The following is an 18246-nucleotide window of genomic DNA, read 5'->3' on the forward strand; positions in this document are numbered from 1 at the left end:
TATATTGCTGTTGGTGATGGTGTTTCATATTTTTCTATTTATTTGCTTGTTTCTTTCTTTCTTTCTTCGTGTGAAAGTGGTTCATCTATGAAATGCTTGGAATGGAGAGAGTACACGGCCATTCCATCATTACATGCACTGTGATTGATATGCTTTGACGTGAAGTGTCTTAGAGTATTAGTGTATAGGATCGGAGTAATGTCTTAACGATTTAAATGATAATTAACGATGAGACACTTTTATGCATCCATAACAGGATGAGAGCAGGACACATCCACATTTTTTGTCAATGCTAAGCTCATACATGTACTTGTAAGTCTAACAAGTGAGTAGAGGCTGTCATGTAGCTCATTTCTTCAAAAACTGAAAATCTTATCACACTTTTAATTCTCTTGCGTATTCATTTATTTCAGATATATATGTGTGTGTATATGTATATATATGTATATATAATATAAAAATACATATGCTTTTGATGTTGTTATAGTTCATACCTGTTTTACATCAGAATTTATGTTCAGTAGTGATCTGACTGCTATTGTTTTTGTTTTAACAAAGATCATATTTATTGTGACATGACTGAAAGAAAGAAAATGCCTCGAAGTTTCATCAGTGTCAGGTATTTTGCATTCCTTGCACATATTTTGGGTGCTGCATCTCAATTTTCTTCAAAATGATGTTATTCAATAGGTGATAACTGCTTCCCAGATGATACATATGAAATCCAAGGTAAGGTGCTTGATAAAAGCTAGATGTAGCAATATTTACTCTGCTCATCATTCCACCCCTTATACCAATCTGTGTTGCCATGCCAACCGTCATGTTCTCTGTACCCCTTCACTTCTGGTGGTGTTCCTCTATGTTAGATTCATATATGAATATATATGTACATATATGGTATATATGTCATATGTCTATTCACTGGAGATGGGAAAACTTTCTTTTTGATATTTCCTATGTGCCTTACATCCTATGCACTCCTCTTCCATGGTTTCACTTTCTGTCACCATTTAATGACTGACTGCAGTTTGCTGCAAGTTCTCACATTTCAAAATCGTTCCTAGATCATGTACGTGGTACTGTAAACGCCAAATATTTTGCGAGGTTTTTATTTTCGTGAATTTCGCGAGTCAGGTGCTATTCACAAAATTAAAGACACACGAAAATATTGACTCCGATCCCGATGTGAATGTGACGTATGCGTTTACATTTCTCCGTTCAGTACAGGCGTACAGGACTCGACGATTGCGAATTTAACCACTTGCAAAATCGTCGGGAATTCCCAATTCATGAAAATTCAGACTTGCGAAATATATGGCGTATACAGTATGTGCTTAATGTGCAATTGCAGTCAGTTTGATGTGTCGGCACTTTCATTCTTTTATGTCATAATTTTGATGAAGTTTAGCCGTGACTAATTTCCAAAAATCAGTTAGAAGTCAAACCTAAGAGATAGATAATTAATTTTAAATAAATTCCAGCACTGAAAACATGAGGATACAGAGAGCTGATCACTAGTTTTGCCCTATTTAAAACACAAATATGTTCAGTGGGGTGTAAATCCTAGTATCCTAGAAGACATTTGTATTTTTTTTTTTTTTAATCACAAAGACATCATAAAGAGCATGTAAGGATTCTTCCAGTTTGAAATATCCAGTTCATAGCTAAGGAAAACCTGCCTGGATCATTTACTCTTGTGATGTGATGCAATAGGACTGGTTGTTGTCTCAGAGATCTTCTAGTCAAAAAACTTTGTCCTTTCTTGCCATCATTGGGGGAGCTTTGTTTTCTTGCTATCCTCTGTAGCCTTGTCATCAGCCAACTTGTGGTATGTGAATGACTGAAGAATCAATTCCGTCTGCATTTTGTTTTTCCTTTCCACGTTCCTGTGATTCATCTTCAATGTTACTAGTTATTGGTAGATTTGTTTCATCATCATGTTGCGGAGTGTTGTTTTGTTTGTTTTTTTATAAAATGATGAAGCAGATCATGATCATACGATTGCTTGAGAATATACACGACCAGGCATTTATTTTGCCTAACATGTAATTTTGCTATTGACTGCGTCATTAGCACTTTTGCATCACAATGCATGGCATGTTAATGGGCAAGATTTCATTGTTTTGTTTACCTGTGAAAATGGCTTCTGCAAAGTTTTATTAAATGACACGGATCTGCATAATCATTTTATAAAACAAATAATACACATCATTAGGTTCGGGCATTAATAGCAGAAGTACCAACACTTTGTACCTTTGAAACAGACCAATCAGCCTTGGCTATACCTTGGGCATGTGAGACTGTTCCAAAGGTAGCTTGTGTAGATAATTCTAACTACTTGTTTTACTGATGTTTACTGTTTGCATAACGTAATGACACTTCTTGCACACAGATTGCAATCTGGTTTACTTATATAAAAAAAAAGTACTGATATTCTGTGTGTGTGTGTGTATGTGTGTGTAACACTGTGTTGTAATACATTTGTCATGTATGCTGTGTATCAACTAATATTTAAATTAAACTGGTCATGTGCACTTTTTATATTACCCATTTCTGCTTTACCACTTTTACCCTGTGTGCGTACATGTGGAGACTGAATTATATTGTGAAGTAGAAAAAAACAACAACAACAGAAACTTTCATTGGGATTTACATGTCTGCTTCACCCATTGCCTTAACATATAATAAAAATGTGGGAATAAGGGTGATATGGTTTAGCTATGGGTATCTGATTAGTCGTGTGCAAAGAGTATGGAGAGTTGATCTTGTAGGGAACAGGCTAAAGAGTGATCACACTGTTGTGTTTGCTAATCCCTTGCATGTCGTAACTTGTACTTTGGAGTGATTGGTGCTGTGCTAACAGGTGTACAGCATCATTTGATGAAGCATGATTTCGCTTTGTACAAGTAAAGTAGCAATATAGTTCATAACACACAAGCATTTTGTACAAGAGAAGTTTTTTTTTTTTTCCAGAATTGAAGATTCCCATATTCACCAGAATGAAAGAAATCTGTAAATGTTTGGATATTCTTCTCATGATTATTGACTTTGTAACTAGCTATTAGAGAAGCTTGTTAACCCATATAAAGGATAGGACCATTTTGTAAAGTCCTAAATATATACTTTGCCATTTATTTCTCTCCATGAACATTGTCATATATCATGCAGTGAATATATCTATCATCTGTACTGCCTGTTCTTACTCCAAAGTCATATATCAATCTTTACATCTGTAGCATTTACGCTGTATTCCCTGACACTAACCCCTCATGATGCATCACAAGCCTTTCATGTGGAAAACCACTCCATGTTCAGTCCAAGTCACTATAAATGAATAGAGTAAAACCACTGTAGCACAACAGTATAAGTGTCATTGATATAGGCTATAGATTTAAAAAGTAGCTGAAATTTTACATTGTGATAGGTTTCAACAAAACAATACTTTTGATGGCAACCACATTATGCAAATAAGATGTGATAAAAATGTCACTATCTCACACTGCTACTGCCACTGTGTGTATGAAATCAAAAACTCAAATCAGCTTTTGAATACAGCCCCTCCACCTCAAAAATTGTTACAACTCTACTGTTATAACTCTACACTTACTTGATGTGATGTGAATGATTTATGCTATTGATTTATTGATTGAAGATATGGAAATGTAGACAAGATTTATTTGCAGATAAGTAAAGAGAACTGTGTCCATGTCTGGTATAATATTTTGAATTGTTAACATCTCCACTTCATCTAACTTGTCACTGTTTGTGCAATTACGTGAAACTTCATATTTTCCATAACTCTTTTATTATGAGTGTGTGTGATTTTAATGATTCTTCTACTGTTCTGCATATTTGATTTTAGTCTACTTGCAATGGGTAGAAACATCCTCATTCATAGTAATATGGAAAAGCTCATTTTACTCATATCGGGTTGTGTGTGTGTGTGTGTGTGTAATCTGTATGTGTGTGTAATCAAAATGTCTTAATCAACAACTTGACCGTTTTATATAATAATCTTGTCAGATTTAAGGATGGACGAAGAAGATATAATAAATGATACCTACGTGACTGAGGGTAAGCAAGTAAATCTGACACACTTCTTTCCAGCTGCTTTTTCCACTGTGAAGCTTCTCTGTCAAAAAAAGAAGACTTTATTCATGATGCTTACTGTGTGATTCTGCTGCTGCTACAGATAATGCGCATGAAATTTCATCTTCAGCTACATGTAGCTATCAGCGCTCAATATTCATTATCCCTTTAGTCTGTCTACTGTTTGCATTTTCAGCTGTGTGTTTCTGTCTTTTTTAACATTTGGTGATTTTTTAGAGAATTCATTATAGGGTAAGAAGATCACTTGTTAAGTAAGCTATGTATAACATTGAAATTGTTGAACAATATTTAAGATATATTTATGAATCATTATGATTTTCATATGATATTTCTAGACCCAGATATAATTTCCTTTGTCATACTCAAAGTGTTGGCAAGACACTAAAAGTGCAGTGCCATGTAATTTCGGTTTTGAAACCACTTTACAAAAAATGCAGTGTTCAGTTTCAAGTCTTGTGTAATCAAACTCAACAGAAAGCACTCTAAGGTAAAACATTGTGATAGAAACAAAACAGGGGAAAAAAGTATCATCTGTAGTACATTGTCTTCCAACCAATTCCGGTGCTAAGATCAGGATTGAGTGAAATTGAAATAATGAAAAGCATTTCATTACTGAACCTGTAATGAGAAGTTAAAGCCAGAAGCCGTTCTCTCTTTCTCGCGCAAACAAAAAACAGTCTAGAATGTCATGCTTTGAATTTGTTTTCTTATTCTATCCTCTTGTGCTTGCAGTATTCATTCCCAAAATCCACATGGCCAAAAAAAAACAACAACAACAACAACAAAAACATTGTGAAATAACTATCATGTGGCACAATCGAGGTGCGGTAGTAACAACTTCATTCTGTATGGAGAAATATTCTCTGTCAGCATAGTCAAGATCTGTGGAATATATCCAGGGTTTGGGAAATCTTTTTTTCTTTTTCTTTGTCTTTTGGGAAAAGTTATGATATATAAACATATTGTAGAGCATTCAGATTCGTTTAAAAAGAAAACAGAAACACCTTTAAAGTTTGACACCAACAGGTCCAAGAATTGGAATAAACAAGCATACAACTGTTTTAAATCACTGGAAAGATTGAATATCTGTATACAGTCACCTAACAGTCAGCTGAAAGCATCATAGCCATAGCTTTGTCATAGAATTTACATATTACAGCAAAGCTTGCTTTTTTTCTCTACAACTTCACTGGCTTGCATTTGTAGCATGAACGCTTCTATAAAAAAAAAAAAAAGTTAATGGCTTTGAAAAAAACAATGTTTTCTCAGAATAGTGTGGCACACAAAGTGTTACAGTGGACGGAATGCTGATACTATGATGTTGGCAGAAGATATGTGTATGAATTCTTCATGAGATATGAAATAGCATTCAATATTCCAGAGCACATGGTGGTGTATTTTGCAGTGTATTTGCAACCTAAAATTCTGTGACGATAATTCGTCCCATTTTGTTCATAACCCCACAGGCAACCTTTCATGAATCATTATCAATCTGTGGGCTCTATGTCTGGGTTCAGGTCTTCTGTGTCACTTTCTGTACATCCATTTTAGAATGATAGCAGTGACACATAGACAAGTTTGTTTTTTTCTATATTCGGTGTCACCGCCACAACAAATGAAACTATGTACTCCAGGACCTTCCTATCTTTTTCAGAATGTAATCTTTGCTTCAGCCACCTTTTTCAAAAATTCTCATGTCTGTGATGCTGATCTGTTCTGTGCTATTTTCCATGTTATCAGTGATGACAGTGTTCTAAATGTCTTTATTCTCCCATTTAATACTCCACCTAGTATCTTTTGTATTTCGGTGTGTGTCCTTGTGTGTGTGTGTATGTGGATGTGGGTTGGGTGTTGGTTTGTATGCCAAAGCTTGCTCACCATTTTTTCAAGCCCTAATGTGTTTGGTATATAAATATGTATGTCTTTCTGCTCTCACTCTGGAAACAAAAGAATGAGGTATAAAGCAATAACAATAGGTAAAACAAGCATGCAAGCATGAAAGAGTCAAGTGGGATTGTGGAATCATTGTTCTGTTTTGTCTAAGAGCATCAAATTTGGCACAAGTAGTTAAACTATTCTAACCCAATCTGCATATTTAGCCCTTTTAAAATTTGCCAAGGAAAGAAATGGCAGCCATTTTTTCAAATGGCCGCTATTTAGTATCGCCACAATAGCGATTGGGTAGCAATCAGGGTAGAAATACGAATCATTAGCACCATATTTGTGGCAATAAGGCTATTAAAATGTCTATATTATTTGGTTAGGATAGAACATTGTATTTTTTCAAGAAAAATACAACAACAACAAAAGAAAACAACCATTGATATGTTACTTACATATTATGTTACTAACAGTATGCACTGATATATCCAGGAGGCCCTAATTATTGATAATGTGGTATACTTGAGCGTATTCTGCACATTTCCAGTGTTTACATCTTATATCAGGTTTAAGATTTTGACCATGAGGTTCTCATCAAGTATGGATATATGCCTGTTTTTCTGCTGCCATTTCTATTTATTTAACCACATGATAGTCTTCTGGTTTAACAAATGTGTGAACATTGATGCATTATAATAATTTACACTTACCCATGTTACTTGACTACTGAATGACAGCTAGTTTTGACAAATTGGCTGCCATGGTAGTTTTGGTCAGAATTCTAAAGAGCTCAATATCTAAATTTACTTAGAATAGGTCAGTTTACATGTGTGCCAAATTTGGTGCTTTTAGACAAAGCAGAGCAATAGGTCTGAGATATTTGACTAAGCTGCTGGACTAAAAGACAAAATGGACTCAAAAGTGAAGAATATGCACATACACTGTATTCTTCAAAAGACAAAACAAGGCATCCATGATCAAAGTCCATTTTGGTGCATTACTTTTTCACATACTGCAATCAAATATGTGCAGGATGAACATAGAGTGTGTGAAAGGTCAAGTACATTGTAGAAATATGTGGTGGGAGTTGCATTCATTGTACAGAATTAATGTATGTGTGTTTTTATGTATGTACATGTGTATACAATACATGAGTGTGTATATTATATATATGTATATAGCTAAGATTTATGTATTTATATTCAGTTATATATTTACTTTCAAGTATGTATTCATGTATTTTGACCTGCATGACAGCCAGCAACTTGGATTTGGTGATGGTAGTGATATCAAAGTATCTTTTTTAAATAAATTTTGTGGCAATAGCACAAAATGTGAAGCTATCAGGAATAGAATGGAATTTTCTCATTTGAGAAATTTTGTTATCCTTGCTTGAAGAAACTAGCCATTGCAATTGTTGCTGATGAATTTTCCTGTGTGTTCAAATGCATTTTCTGTAATCTTATATCTTGATTGCAAGTGTTGTTGAATATGTTCCCTCCAGTTTTCTGATTTTCAGTCCCAATGATAAACAATGAGTCAAGTTTTCATTCTTTTTAATAAAAAAGCTCTACGTAGATATATTACCATGAATTTGAAATAGAAGCTTTTTGATTCTGCATGTTTTTTGGCTGAAAATAACTCTGTATTGTGCATTTATGCAAGAAAAGAAAGCATGAACAGACTTTAACTGCATGACTCTTGATTATTACTAATTTGTTACAATTTGTCTGTTTGTGTGAGGATGTATTGGTTGCCACTTTTTTTTTCTCCTGCTCTTTACTTCTAAAATCTGATGAGAACATTGCCTCTTTCTACTACCTCAACCAAGCTCCCACACTAGCAATAAACGAGACTTGATCATATGGCAAACTTGTATGAATGAATGAAAGAGTGAAAAATATGTGGAATATGCTGAATCTATGATTCTTCATCTTGGCAACTCTATTTCCACCAACAACTTGTTGCAGCCTAGCTGCGTCAGATATTGTGCATTTCAATAGTTTCCTTTCGTTTTAGTGTGTGATTGCAGTTTAATGAAAGTGAAAGACACCTGAAAGTGACAGTCCTTCAAATTCAAAAGAATACAGTCACAAACTTTCAGGACTTAATCATTTGTCTGGTTTTATCTTTACGCAAAGACTTGATCAAATCTGGCTACACAAAAGACAAGAAATGTATGAATATTTTGGGTCCAGTTACAAATTCTCTGAGTTTGGTAAGATAAACCATTAACACTCGAGACAAGAAATGTATGAATTTTTCCTGTCCACTTACTACAAGTTCCTGGAGTTTGGTAAGATAAACTATTAATTATGGTAATATGCTCGGTTTCTTCTTACCCTTTTTTTCATCATTCCCTCCATACTCTCATCTTCCAATCCATTTTTGTGATTGTGTATAGGAACACTTCCAGCCAGGGGCTCCCAGTGTCTAGTGGCTCCGGACAGAGTTAGAACAGGGGTGCGTACCGTACACAGGATACCGGTCCTCACCTGTTGATGCAATCAGAAAATACCTCAGGGTTACAAGATGCATAGTATATCAGCAATTATATAATACCTAAAGAGATCCTTGTCATTTGATTGGTTGTGTGATATTGATCATTTTTTGTCCCGTTTTACTCTTATGTCACAATTCGTGCAATTGTGGCTCCATTTAACGTGCAATCTTGGATCCATGCCATTTGCTCCATTTGCACGCAGGCCAAGAGCCCGACACACTATGTACGTAGAACACTGCATTTGCAGTGTGTGCATGCGATCAAGCATATTAACGGACAGCGCAATAGCATATAGCGCTCAACACTCTCTCGATCTCAGATCTTGAACATTCTCTCTTGTTTCTAAATTCATAAAACATCAAATGACAAGGATATATTTTTAGGTGTTACATAAAACAAATGATAAATGTTTTTCATTCATACAGATAGGCAGAATACTTCATTCGGTGAAAGATGAAATTATTGATCCATTCAACTTGGCTGCACCTCATTGAATGGATCATTTCATCTTTCACCTCATGAAATATTCTGTCCATTGAACTCATAAACATTCATTATTTGTATACCATGACTGATGTTTAATCCGAATGAAGATAGCTATTCCCCTGTGAGAGTGTGGCATTAGTATGTCTTCTGTGCACAGCAATGTTTTTACATCACCATCTTTTCAGTTAGTCTCAAAGGGGATCAGATCAGTTGATACTCTTGTAAATGAACAATGACTGTGAACACTGCCTGGTGTGAAATTGAACTTTGGTTATGTGCCTGCTATAACCAATTGTTGCTATTCTGCAAAAGTTACGTTTCTCAAGTTCTCTGAAATCTACACATTTTAATGGTAAAGGAGTACACCTGGATTTCCCTCTGAAAGGTGTAATCTGGATCAATTGATGTTTACTCCATTTATGAATATTTACATAACATCTTTTTTTCAGAATTAACCTTTCTGTTCCATTTACAAAGACATTTAGAATGGCTAGAAAGTAAGGAAGAAAATAAAATTGAATTTATCTTTGGAATACATGGAGTGCTTTGGTTTGTCTAATTATTGCAGGTCAGAGAAAAAGTGCTCGTAATTTTCCCGAATTCCAACGTCGTCCAAGACAACGAGGGCTCGTATAAAGTCCACTTGTCATTCGGAAGCAAGTCCAGTGATGTCCTCGCCAGATACATCAATCCCTACACACTCAGATTTGAATCACCAAAGGGTAAGAAAACAAACAACCTTGTGATCATAGAACAGTGACTTATTTTTGTCCCAAGTAATCATCAGTACATTTCAAATAGCCTGTTGTATATACTGGTAGTGTGAATGTCTCATGAAGATCGCATAATCTCTACTTTTGTTTACAATTGTGCTGCATATAGCAATTATTTACATAAAGCACATTGTTACAAGCACATCAATCATGCAGGATTAGTCCACATATTGTACTCTCAACTTGATGGTCGTGATGCTTTCGATACAGATATATGTATGTCTCTCTTCATAGTCTCCAATGCAGCAGCATTTTAAATCAACTGTTTTGATACCAAGGCATGCCTATGCTCAAAGGTGGCCTAAACTGTTTGGTTTGGGTGTTGTTGTTTTTTATGATGTATTTTTTTTTCATCGATAAGGGGGGGGGGGGAGGGGGCTTCAGTATGCTTAGCAATAGTTGATTTATACACTGACATAGCAATGCACCGGACTCATTGCATATCCCCTTGAATAATCTTTTCTTCTTTAATACTGGAAGCCCCCCGGGTATGGCTGATATAGGTCACATTGTTTTAAAGCTGAATAGATCTGTAGCTAGCTAACCAATTTAAAAGAATTCTTGGTGATCCACAATTATTCTGCAATTGTAAGAATTGGCAGAATTTCAAGACTTTCCAACTTCTCAGTTTATCTCTGATGTCCAGATGTATTGTGCATGGATTTAATACCTTTGTTTTCAGCTTAAGTGCAACCATATAGATGTGTATGATTGTGTCCCTTAGACCTACCGGGAGGAACATACAAGTGCACGTTGTCTCACAATGGTAGTCGGAAAGCGACCTTCAAACTCATCATCCAAAGCGATTCCGATATTCTCGGGGACATTCTCAACAAGACGCTGCACCCCCTGAACTTCATCTGCGAGTCCCTGGGCATCTCGCCGGCGGACAGCAACCAGCTGGACAACGTGCTCCACGAGCGCTGCAAGAGGCACATGCCACCCAGTGGTTTCAGAAGCATTCTGCCAGTACAACCCACAGGTAAGTTGGGAGATGGGAGCCGGACTGCTTTGATGGTCAATAGTCCCGTTCACACACACACTACTTGATCTCTGCAACAAGATGCAAAGACTGATGTTTGCTGTATTTGGATGCAAATGAAAAATCATTGATTGATTGCAGTCTGCATCTCTATGCAGACTGTGTACAATCCTATGTTTGTTTGTTTAGAGACATTTGAAATAGTTTGTCTCACACAGTGTGGGCGAAAAAGGGTCACAAAAGCAAAGGTTTTGTCACGACGATGGTTCAACTCACTTCCCTAAGCCCAGGTGACACTGCCTGAGTTCATGCTCTGGTCAATGTCAGGGCATGGACAGCACACAGAGATTTAAAAAGTGTTTTGCTTTCAACCATGTGCTGTATTACCTGATGTGTGAATGGCATCAAATTCAAGTTTCATCATTCAAATGTGATAATTCCTGTTTATGAAGTGGCCTATTGATGTCACTATAATGATGGTTTAGAGTTGTGTACATATGTCTTATAGAATAGCGTAAGTGTTTTGTGGCTTGACATTTGGTTTTGAATATCAAAATAAGGGGATGCATGGAAATGGCACTTGGGATGTGAATCTTATGATGTAGTGTTTAATTTCAGTTTTGATTTACTGGTAATGTGATGTCACAATGAAGGATCATTGTGGACAAGCTTTTGGTCGCGAATAGACTACATTGTTATCGGTTTTTTCAACACTAACTTCGGTTGGAAATTAGAACTTAAGAATTTGAATAAAAGTGTGCCAGTAAGCTGCAAATTGCTTGACACACTTTACTGCAGTGCCAGTAATCATTACCTGGTATTTGATATATTGAGTCATGAAACCACTCTGGTACAGTAGTGCCCAATGTGTGTGCCCTGATGATATTTGTGAGTATGCATGTAGAGACATACATGTACACTTTAGAATCAAGCGTACTGCAGAACACATTCCACGCTGTCATGCATAGCTCCCAGGTTTTGCATTTCCAGTATGCAGTCACCATTTCAAATTGGGAAATTGTGGTGCTAATACTGTTGTGACTGGTATTCATGTATTATGATTGATAGGTCTGGGACATAATGACTCCATGAAGTCTCCATGAATGGTTTCAATTTCAAATACTGCATTGTTTATGGTATCATTATGAGGTGGTGCAATCGTGTTTGGTGGAAATATCATCTCATATACTGGAGGGTAAACTAAAGATAAACTGTAAACGTTTTGCTCCTGGCAGGTGGAAAGCAGTTAACAAGATATCCAACAGCCCTGCACTTTGCCGCCAAGTTTGGTCTGCGAACCATCAGTGCCCTCCTCTGCCAGTGGCCCGGGGCCGACCAGGCCCTCAGGTTGAAGAACTGTGATGGGCAGACACCAGACCAGATGGCAGCTGACGATGATCTGAAGACATTTCTCATCGGGAGCAAGGTGAGTGATTTAACTGTCGTGCTGTTGCAGGAAAGTCTGTCGGACAAGGACTTGATTTCTAAATATAATTGTAGAAAAAATAATCAGTGATGGTGATGTAAGGGTCATTACAGAGTCAGTAATGAATGGAGATTATATTGATGATGATGGTATGATGATGCTGGTTTCTTTTGAGGATCATTATCATAATAGTGATGATGATGATGATGATGATGATGATGATGATGATGATGATGATGATGATGATGGTGATGAAGGTGATGAGATGATGCTGATGATGAAATGATCAGATGATGATGATGATGATGATGATGAAATGATCAGATGATGATGATGATGATGATGATGATGATGATGATGATGATGATGAAGGTGATGAGATGATGCTGGTGATGAGATGATCAGATGATGATGATGATGATGATGATGATGATGATGATGATGATGATGATGATGAAGGTGATGAGATGATGCTGGTGATGAGATGATCAGATGATGATGATGATGATGATGATGATGAAGGTGATGAAGGTGATGAGATGATGCTGATGATGAAATGATCAGATGATGATGATGATGGTGATGATGATGATGATGATGATGAAGGTGATGAGATGATGATGGTGATGAGATGATCAGATGATGATGATGATGGTGATGATGATGATGATGATGATGATGATGATGAAATGATCAGATGATGATGATGATGAAGGTGATGAAGGTGATGAGATGATCAGATGATGATGATGATGGTGATGATGATAATGATGATGATGCTGATGATGAAATGATCAGATGATGATGATGATGAAGGTGATGAAGGTGATGAGATGATGCTGATGATGAAATGATCAGATGATGATGATGGTGATGATGATGATGATGATGATGAAGGTGATGAGATGATGATGATAATGATGATGATAATGATGATGATGATGATGATGAAGGTGATGAGATGATGCTGGTGATGAGATGATCAGATGATGATGATGATGATGATGATGATAATGATGATGAAGGTGATGAGATGATGCTGGTGATGAGATGATCAGATGATGATGATGATGATGGGATGATAATAATGAGATGATGATTCTACTGATGACAGTTGACAGGATGACAGGATCATTATCATAGTAGTGATGATGATGATGATGATGATGATGTTTAGAGCATAATGTTAAAGTCTTCTTGGTTATGGTTACGTGTGTACTTGGTTGATGTAACTCTGTAGTTAACGTTATACTTTTCTTTGTCGTAATGACCTATTGTTGTATGTATAGTTCATTAGTTTTTTGTGTTTTTAGTTTTTTTTTAGTTTTCTTGGTTTTGATTACTTACAATATGTACTGGGTCAATCCTACTTCTTGTAGATATTGCATTCATATTGCAGTCCAATCTTATGACATCAAGATACTTAAAATGTACATGCTCTAACATACAGATTTCAACACAGTGAACGATAATGGGAGACAGTGTTTGCACTGGGCAAAAAGCTGTTTTGTCCAAAACATAATTGATGTTATGATTGGTAGACAAGTAAATGGTTCATTGACATCCTTCACACTTTCCGATACACAGCATTCAGCTATCGGCATCATTACTATCACAAATCTTCATAATTATCATAATCAAATGAAACTACCCAAACTTCGACTGTGACATGCATGCATAAGTGAGTTATTTCTGGTAATAAAAACCAGTGCTAGGGTATTGTTACTTAATATTGATAAAAGGAATATGTGATTAATGTGAATTCATCTTTACATCGTTGGAAGTTGTTTTCTGCTAAAGTATAGGGCTACTATTCTTGCTAGCACAAAACTTAGGCACATTTTATAGGACAGGTGACTGTCTCTCTAGGTAGTCCCACTTGTGACACAGCAGGGGTCAGCCTGATGAACAGACATGTATGCCATGGCTTTAGGTATCAGGGAATCTGGAAAGCTTTTGACCTCTTTTCCCCCTCCCCCGTCCCAGGAAATCCAAAGACTGGCTTCAGAGTCGGAAGTATTTTGTGTGGCAGCTGACAGGGCTTTAATAGCAGGCTCTGTGATGGGTGGGAGAGGGGAGTGCGTGGGGATGGGATGGGGATTGGGAGGGGTAGTGGGTCATATAGGGAGGGGGGAGTGGGGCATATAGGGAGGGGGTATGGTATCAGGTGTTTAATGGGAGGGGTGAGTGGGGGACAGCATGTTTCCTAGACAGGAAGTGTACAGGGAAACCAAGTGACTCACTGACAGTGATGGGAAGGAAAGATTGCTCATTTGCATACATTCAATGGAGACCCCGTATTTGTGACCTCCGAGAGAAAGCAACTCGCTCTTAAAGGTAGCAACCCCCTGCCTTTGGCACTCTATGATTGGCGCAAAATTCTATCAATGGGGGCATAAAACGAGTGGAGCATAGATAATCTAGTATAAATCTGCGTCATGTCTTTGAAAAAAAAAAGAAGTAGTGGAGTCCCTTGATATCATTTAATTGTTACTTTCTTTATTACTGACTGCTGACATCATTTCTCGGGCTTTGTCAAAGAGTTTGTGATGTGATATGTGAATCGTAATTTACAAGTACGATGTATGTGTCAATTAGCTCCCCGGTGGATTCGATGCGCAGCCTGTGTTGTATTTCTGCCTATGAGGGCAGCACTGTTTATTGTCAATATTAGGAGATGTAAATGGGTATTAAAGGCTATCATTCATGATATCCTAATGTTATGAAACTGTCCCGTATCATCATCGGACGATCGGAGAATGAGGCAGTGTAAATATTGAGCTAGGTCTTGTTTTGAACTGCCACATTCTATGCTGAGGAAAAGCGAAAACTGAAATGGTGCTGATTTGTGCACTAGTAAACAGTGCATGAAATGATAAGTATGCTGTCGTGCCTGAAATTTTCAAAGTGGATGCACGGGTTGGATGCAAATTTCAATGTTGTAGGTGTTTTTGTTTCTCTAAGCATGCAGCTCTGTCAGTTGAATTATATTTCTTTTTTGTAAGGAAGAAGAGTGTAGACTCCATGGGGGGGGGGGGGGAGGGGGGCCCTAGTGGGACATTTAAGAACCCTGATGAAATTTGCATTTAAAAATACTGGAAAAAGTCTTTGTAAGCTTATGCTGACAGCTGACAAAAAAAAAGAAAAAGAAAATGAAATGGATATCCTGTCTGTGTGGAAATGGTATCACCCACTTCTATTCACGGATCTCATTGCTTCCGTCACATTGGTTTACAGGTTACCACAACATGAACTTTTAAGGTTGTCTGATTCTAACCACACATGGTTCCCGCAGGCAAATAGTAAAAATGTGCTTGCAGTGTCTACTACCCACATACCATATGAATGTCCAAAAATGTGAACTTTTATATGTTGCCCAACCATGAATAGTAGCCTAAAGTGAAGATGGTGAAAAACAGTTCTACATTATAATCAAGGTGACTTTAATAAATGTTCAATAGTACTACTAGTCATCAAATTAGCTAAAAACTTGGTAAAAATGTTACCAAAAGCGAACTTGAAATGATGAAGTAATTTAATCTTAAAGGAAACAGATCGGCTGATCTTACGGATCTTCAGTTGAATAGATCTTCATTCGCTGACTAGCTCATGTTTGCTCTCAGTTAAAAATTATGTGGAGCAAAGCAAATTCAACTGTACTGTACATGTCTTACGTGAATACTAGGAAATAACTGCTGGATATTCTTGTCAGAAATAGGCTGCTCTTGAGAGCCTGTTGTGTGAACGTGTTCCAAAGCATTATTGGGATAATCAGATATATTCCAAGTCAGTCCATCCTTTGCAATACATAGTCTTCCCACTGTATAGTCCCTTTACCCCTTCACAAGTTTTCACTAAATGTTGATATTGGTCATAACCACACATAAATCGGAAGAGGTTATGATATTGATACCTCACAATGCTTCCACTTGATTGTGCAAAAATAATTGTAATGAAAATAAATTATCTTGTTCATAATTTAGCAACTACAACCCCTTTCCCCGGGAGTCATCATTTGTTGAGTCATTACCACACTACAATAGCAAGTTTTAGATCTGGGATGTGGACGTAAAGATAACGGTTGCATTGACTGTTCGGCTCTCTCCCTGCGTCATGTTGCAAAGTAGCTTTAGATTTCGCGAAGATGCAGCCTATACAAAGTTAATAGTGCCCCTTATGTTGTTCGTCGCAAGGGCATCAATAAGCTCTCTGTGGCGTGAATTTGAGCTGATGCTAAAATGGCACAACCATCATGAAAACTCAAATTTTGATATAAGCATTCTTGTGCATGTGCAGAACAGTTTCTTTTTCCTCGTAATGTCTGCATTGCAAATCTAAAACTCCCTAATAATGTGTGACAGATACAAGTTATTTCTTTTGTTTGATTTTGTGTCAAAAGAATTCAAAATTTTATGAAAGATTTATGTAGGAGGTCATGGGAGGAAGTGTGAGGAGAGGACTTCAATGCATTCTCCAGTGAAAGGCATATGTTATTTTGAATAATACTGTGAATATCACTTTCTATGAAAACATGGTTGTACTACTTCAGAATCCTATATCTTTCTCATATTAAGTTTGATTTTGATAGAAAAATCTGCCACTAGTAACTCTATTTTCTTACTACATTCAGTAAAGATGGGTTGGACATGGTGAGGAATTTCACCTTTACCCGAGTAAACGTGATGTAAAGGATGGCAATTTTTTTGTTTGCCGTTGTCACTCTTTTAGTCCAAATACGTAAACCGGGGGTGTCATGTCCAAACAATGATGTGGATATCACATATTTTCTGGTCCAGTTGCACTTCCTTGTACAGACAAACTTTCTGTGGGTAATTTTCAACAGTATGACGAGATGATCTTGTCAAGATGTGTTTAATTTGTAACTGCACATATTTTTTTTTCCAGAAATAACTTAATGAGTCACCAATTAGAACAAAAAAGCACAAAAAAAAAACCAAGAGTAATAAAAAAAAAAAAGGTAACTGGTGCTTTGGTTTCATACTGATGTCATGTCATTATTCTCAAGCCAAGTCTGTGTTGTCTGTTTTATTGTTCTTTTACCAAAAAAAAAGCAAACACACAAATTTTATCAGCAGTCATATGATTTTACTTACTCTGCCCCAATTCAATTGTGAAAAAAAAAATGAATAAATAAAACAAATATGGGCAAACAAATAGCTTCCTATAGGCCATTGTACAAAATAAGAAATTTCAGAGTTGGGTTAGCAATACATCCAAGTGTTATGCATGCCAGTTAAAACAAAGGTTGTGTTGTTTCTAACAATTTGAAAGCCTGCCTGATGACTGCCTGACATAGCAATAACCAAAGCATGCAAATTGTATTCCAAGTATTTCAGGTGTACTCTTTCAGAAAATTAGACATGGAATTACTCGTCATCATTCCCCAAGTAAGAAATGTTCATAACACTACATGTATTAGCAATATTAGCAAACCCGACCCACCTGTACTGCCCCACCCTGGCAAAAGGAAGCAAGTGACAAATGTGATATTTCTCGTAAATGAAGAAGCTGTGCTCTTGATTTTGTCTAAAGCAGGTTTAGGTTGGTTGTCTGTGGTGTATTCTGAAAATTACACGCTCTGCAGTTCGAAATTGTTGAACTATCAACTTACTGAAAATGGGCCAGTGAGAAATGAGGCCCTTCACTCCAAATTCTAAAGCAATTGTGTGTGATTTTGAGCGTATGAATGGTTGAATTCTCATAAATATTCATAGCAATATTAGTGAGCTCATGTTGGAAGTGCATCAATTTTTTTTTAATCAGCATTTTCACCCCAGAGCTCATCGCATCTCGCTTTGTGGTAATAAAGTTGTAATCGTTCACAAAGCTCAGAATAGGTTGCTAACTCCCTACATCTTTGAAGGTGTTTTGTTATTCCTGATGAATAGCCCCACTTTGTCACAACAAATGACAACAAATGTTGATAGACTATTAAACTGGCGCACAACCACAAATAGGATATACTTCGATGAATGTACCAGGTGCCTTCCTGATTAATTTGGATAAAGTGAGGATTGATAATACCCTGCATGCTGCAGTATACTACCATTTCGTGATGTCTTTG

General features: G+C 36.8%; 1 protein-coding gene across 1 annotated transcript in view; it reads left to right on the forward strand.

The window, feature by feature from the left end:
* The window catches only part of LOC140228816 (uncharacterized), a 136078-nt gene that overhangs the window by 49797 nt on the left and 68035 nt on the right, over window positions 1-18246 (forward strand). The window contains exons 9-13 of the mRNA XM_072309089.1: window positions 691-729; window positions 8396-8454; window positions 9549-9702; window positions 10478-10735; window positions 11971-12161. Of these exons, the coding sequence (XP_072165190.1) occupies window positions 691-729; window positions 8396-8454; window positions 9549-9702; window positions 10478-10735; window positions 11971-12161 (701 nt within the window). The remainder of the gene's footprint in view (window positions 1-690; window positions 730-8395; window positions 8455-9548; window positions 9703-10477; window positions 10736-11970; window positions 12162-18246) is intronic.

The sequence above is a fragment of the Diadema setosum genome, chromosome 5 (assembly GCF_964275005.1).
Source record: "Diadema setosum chromosome 5, eeDiaSeto1, whole genome shotgun sequence".
Taxonomy (NCBI): domain Eukaryota; kingdom Metazoa; phylum Echinodermata; class Echinoidea; order Diadematoida; family Diadematidae; genus Diadema; species Diadema setosum.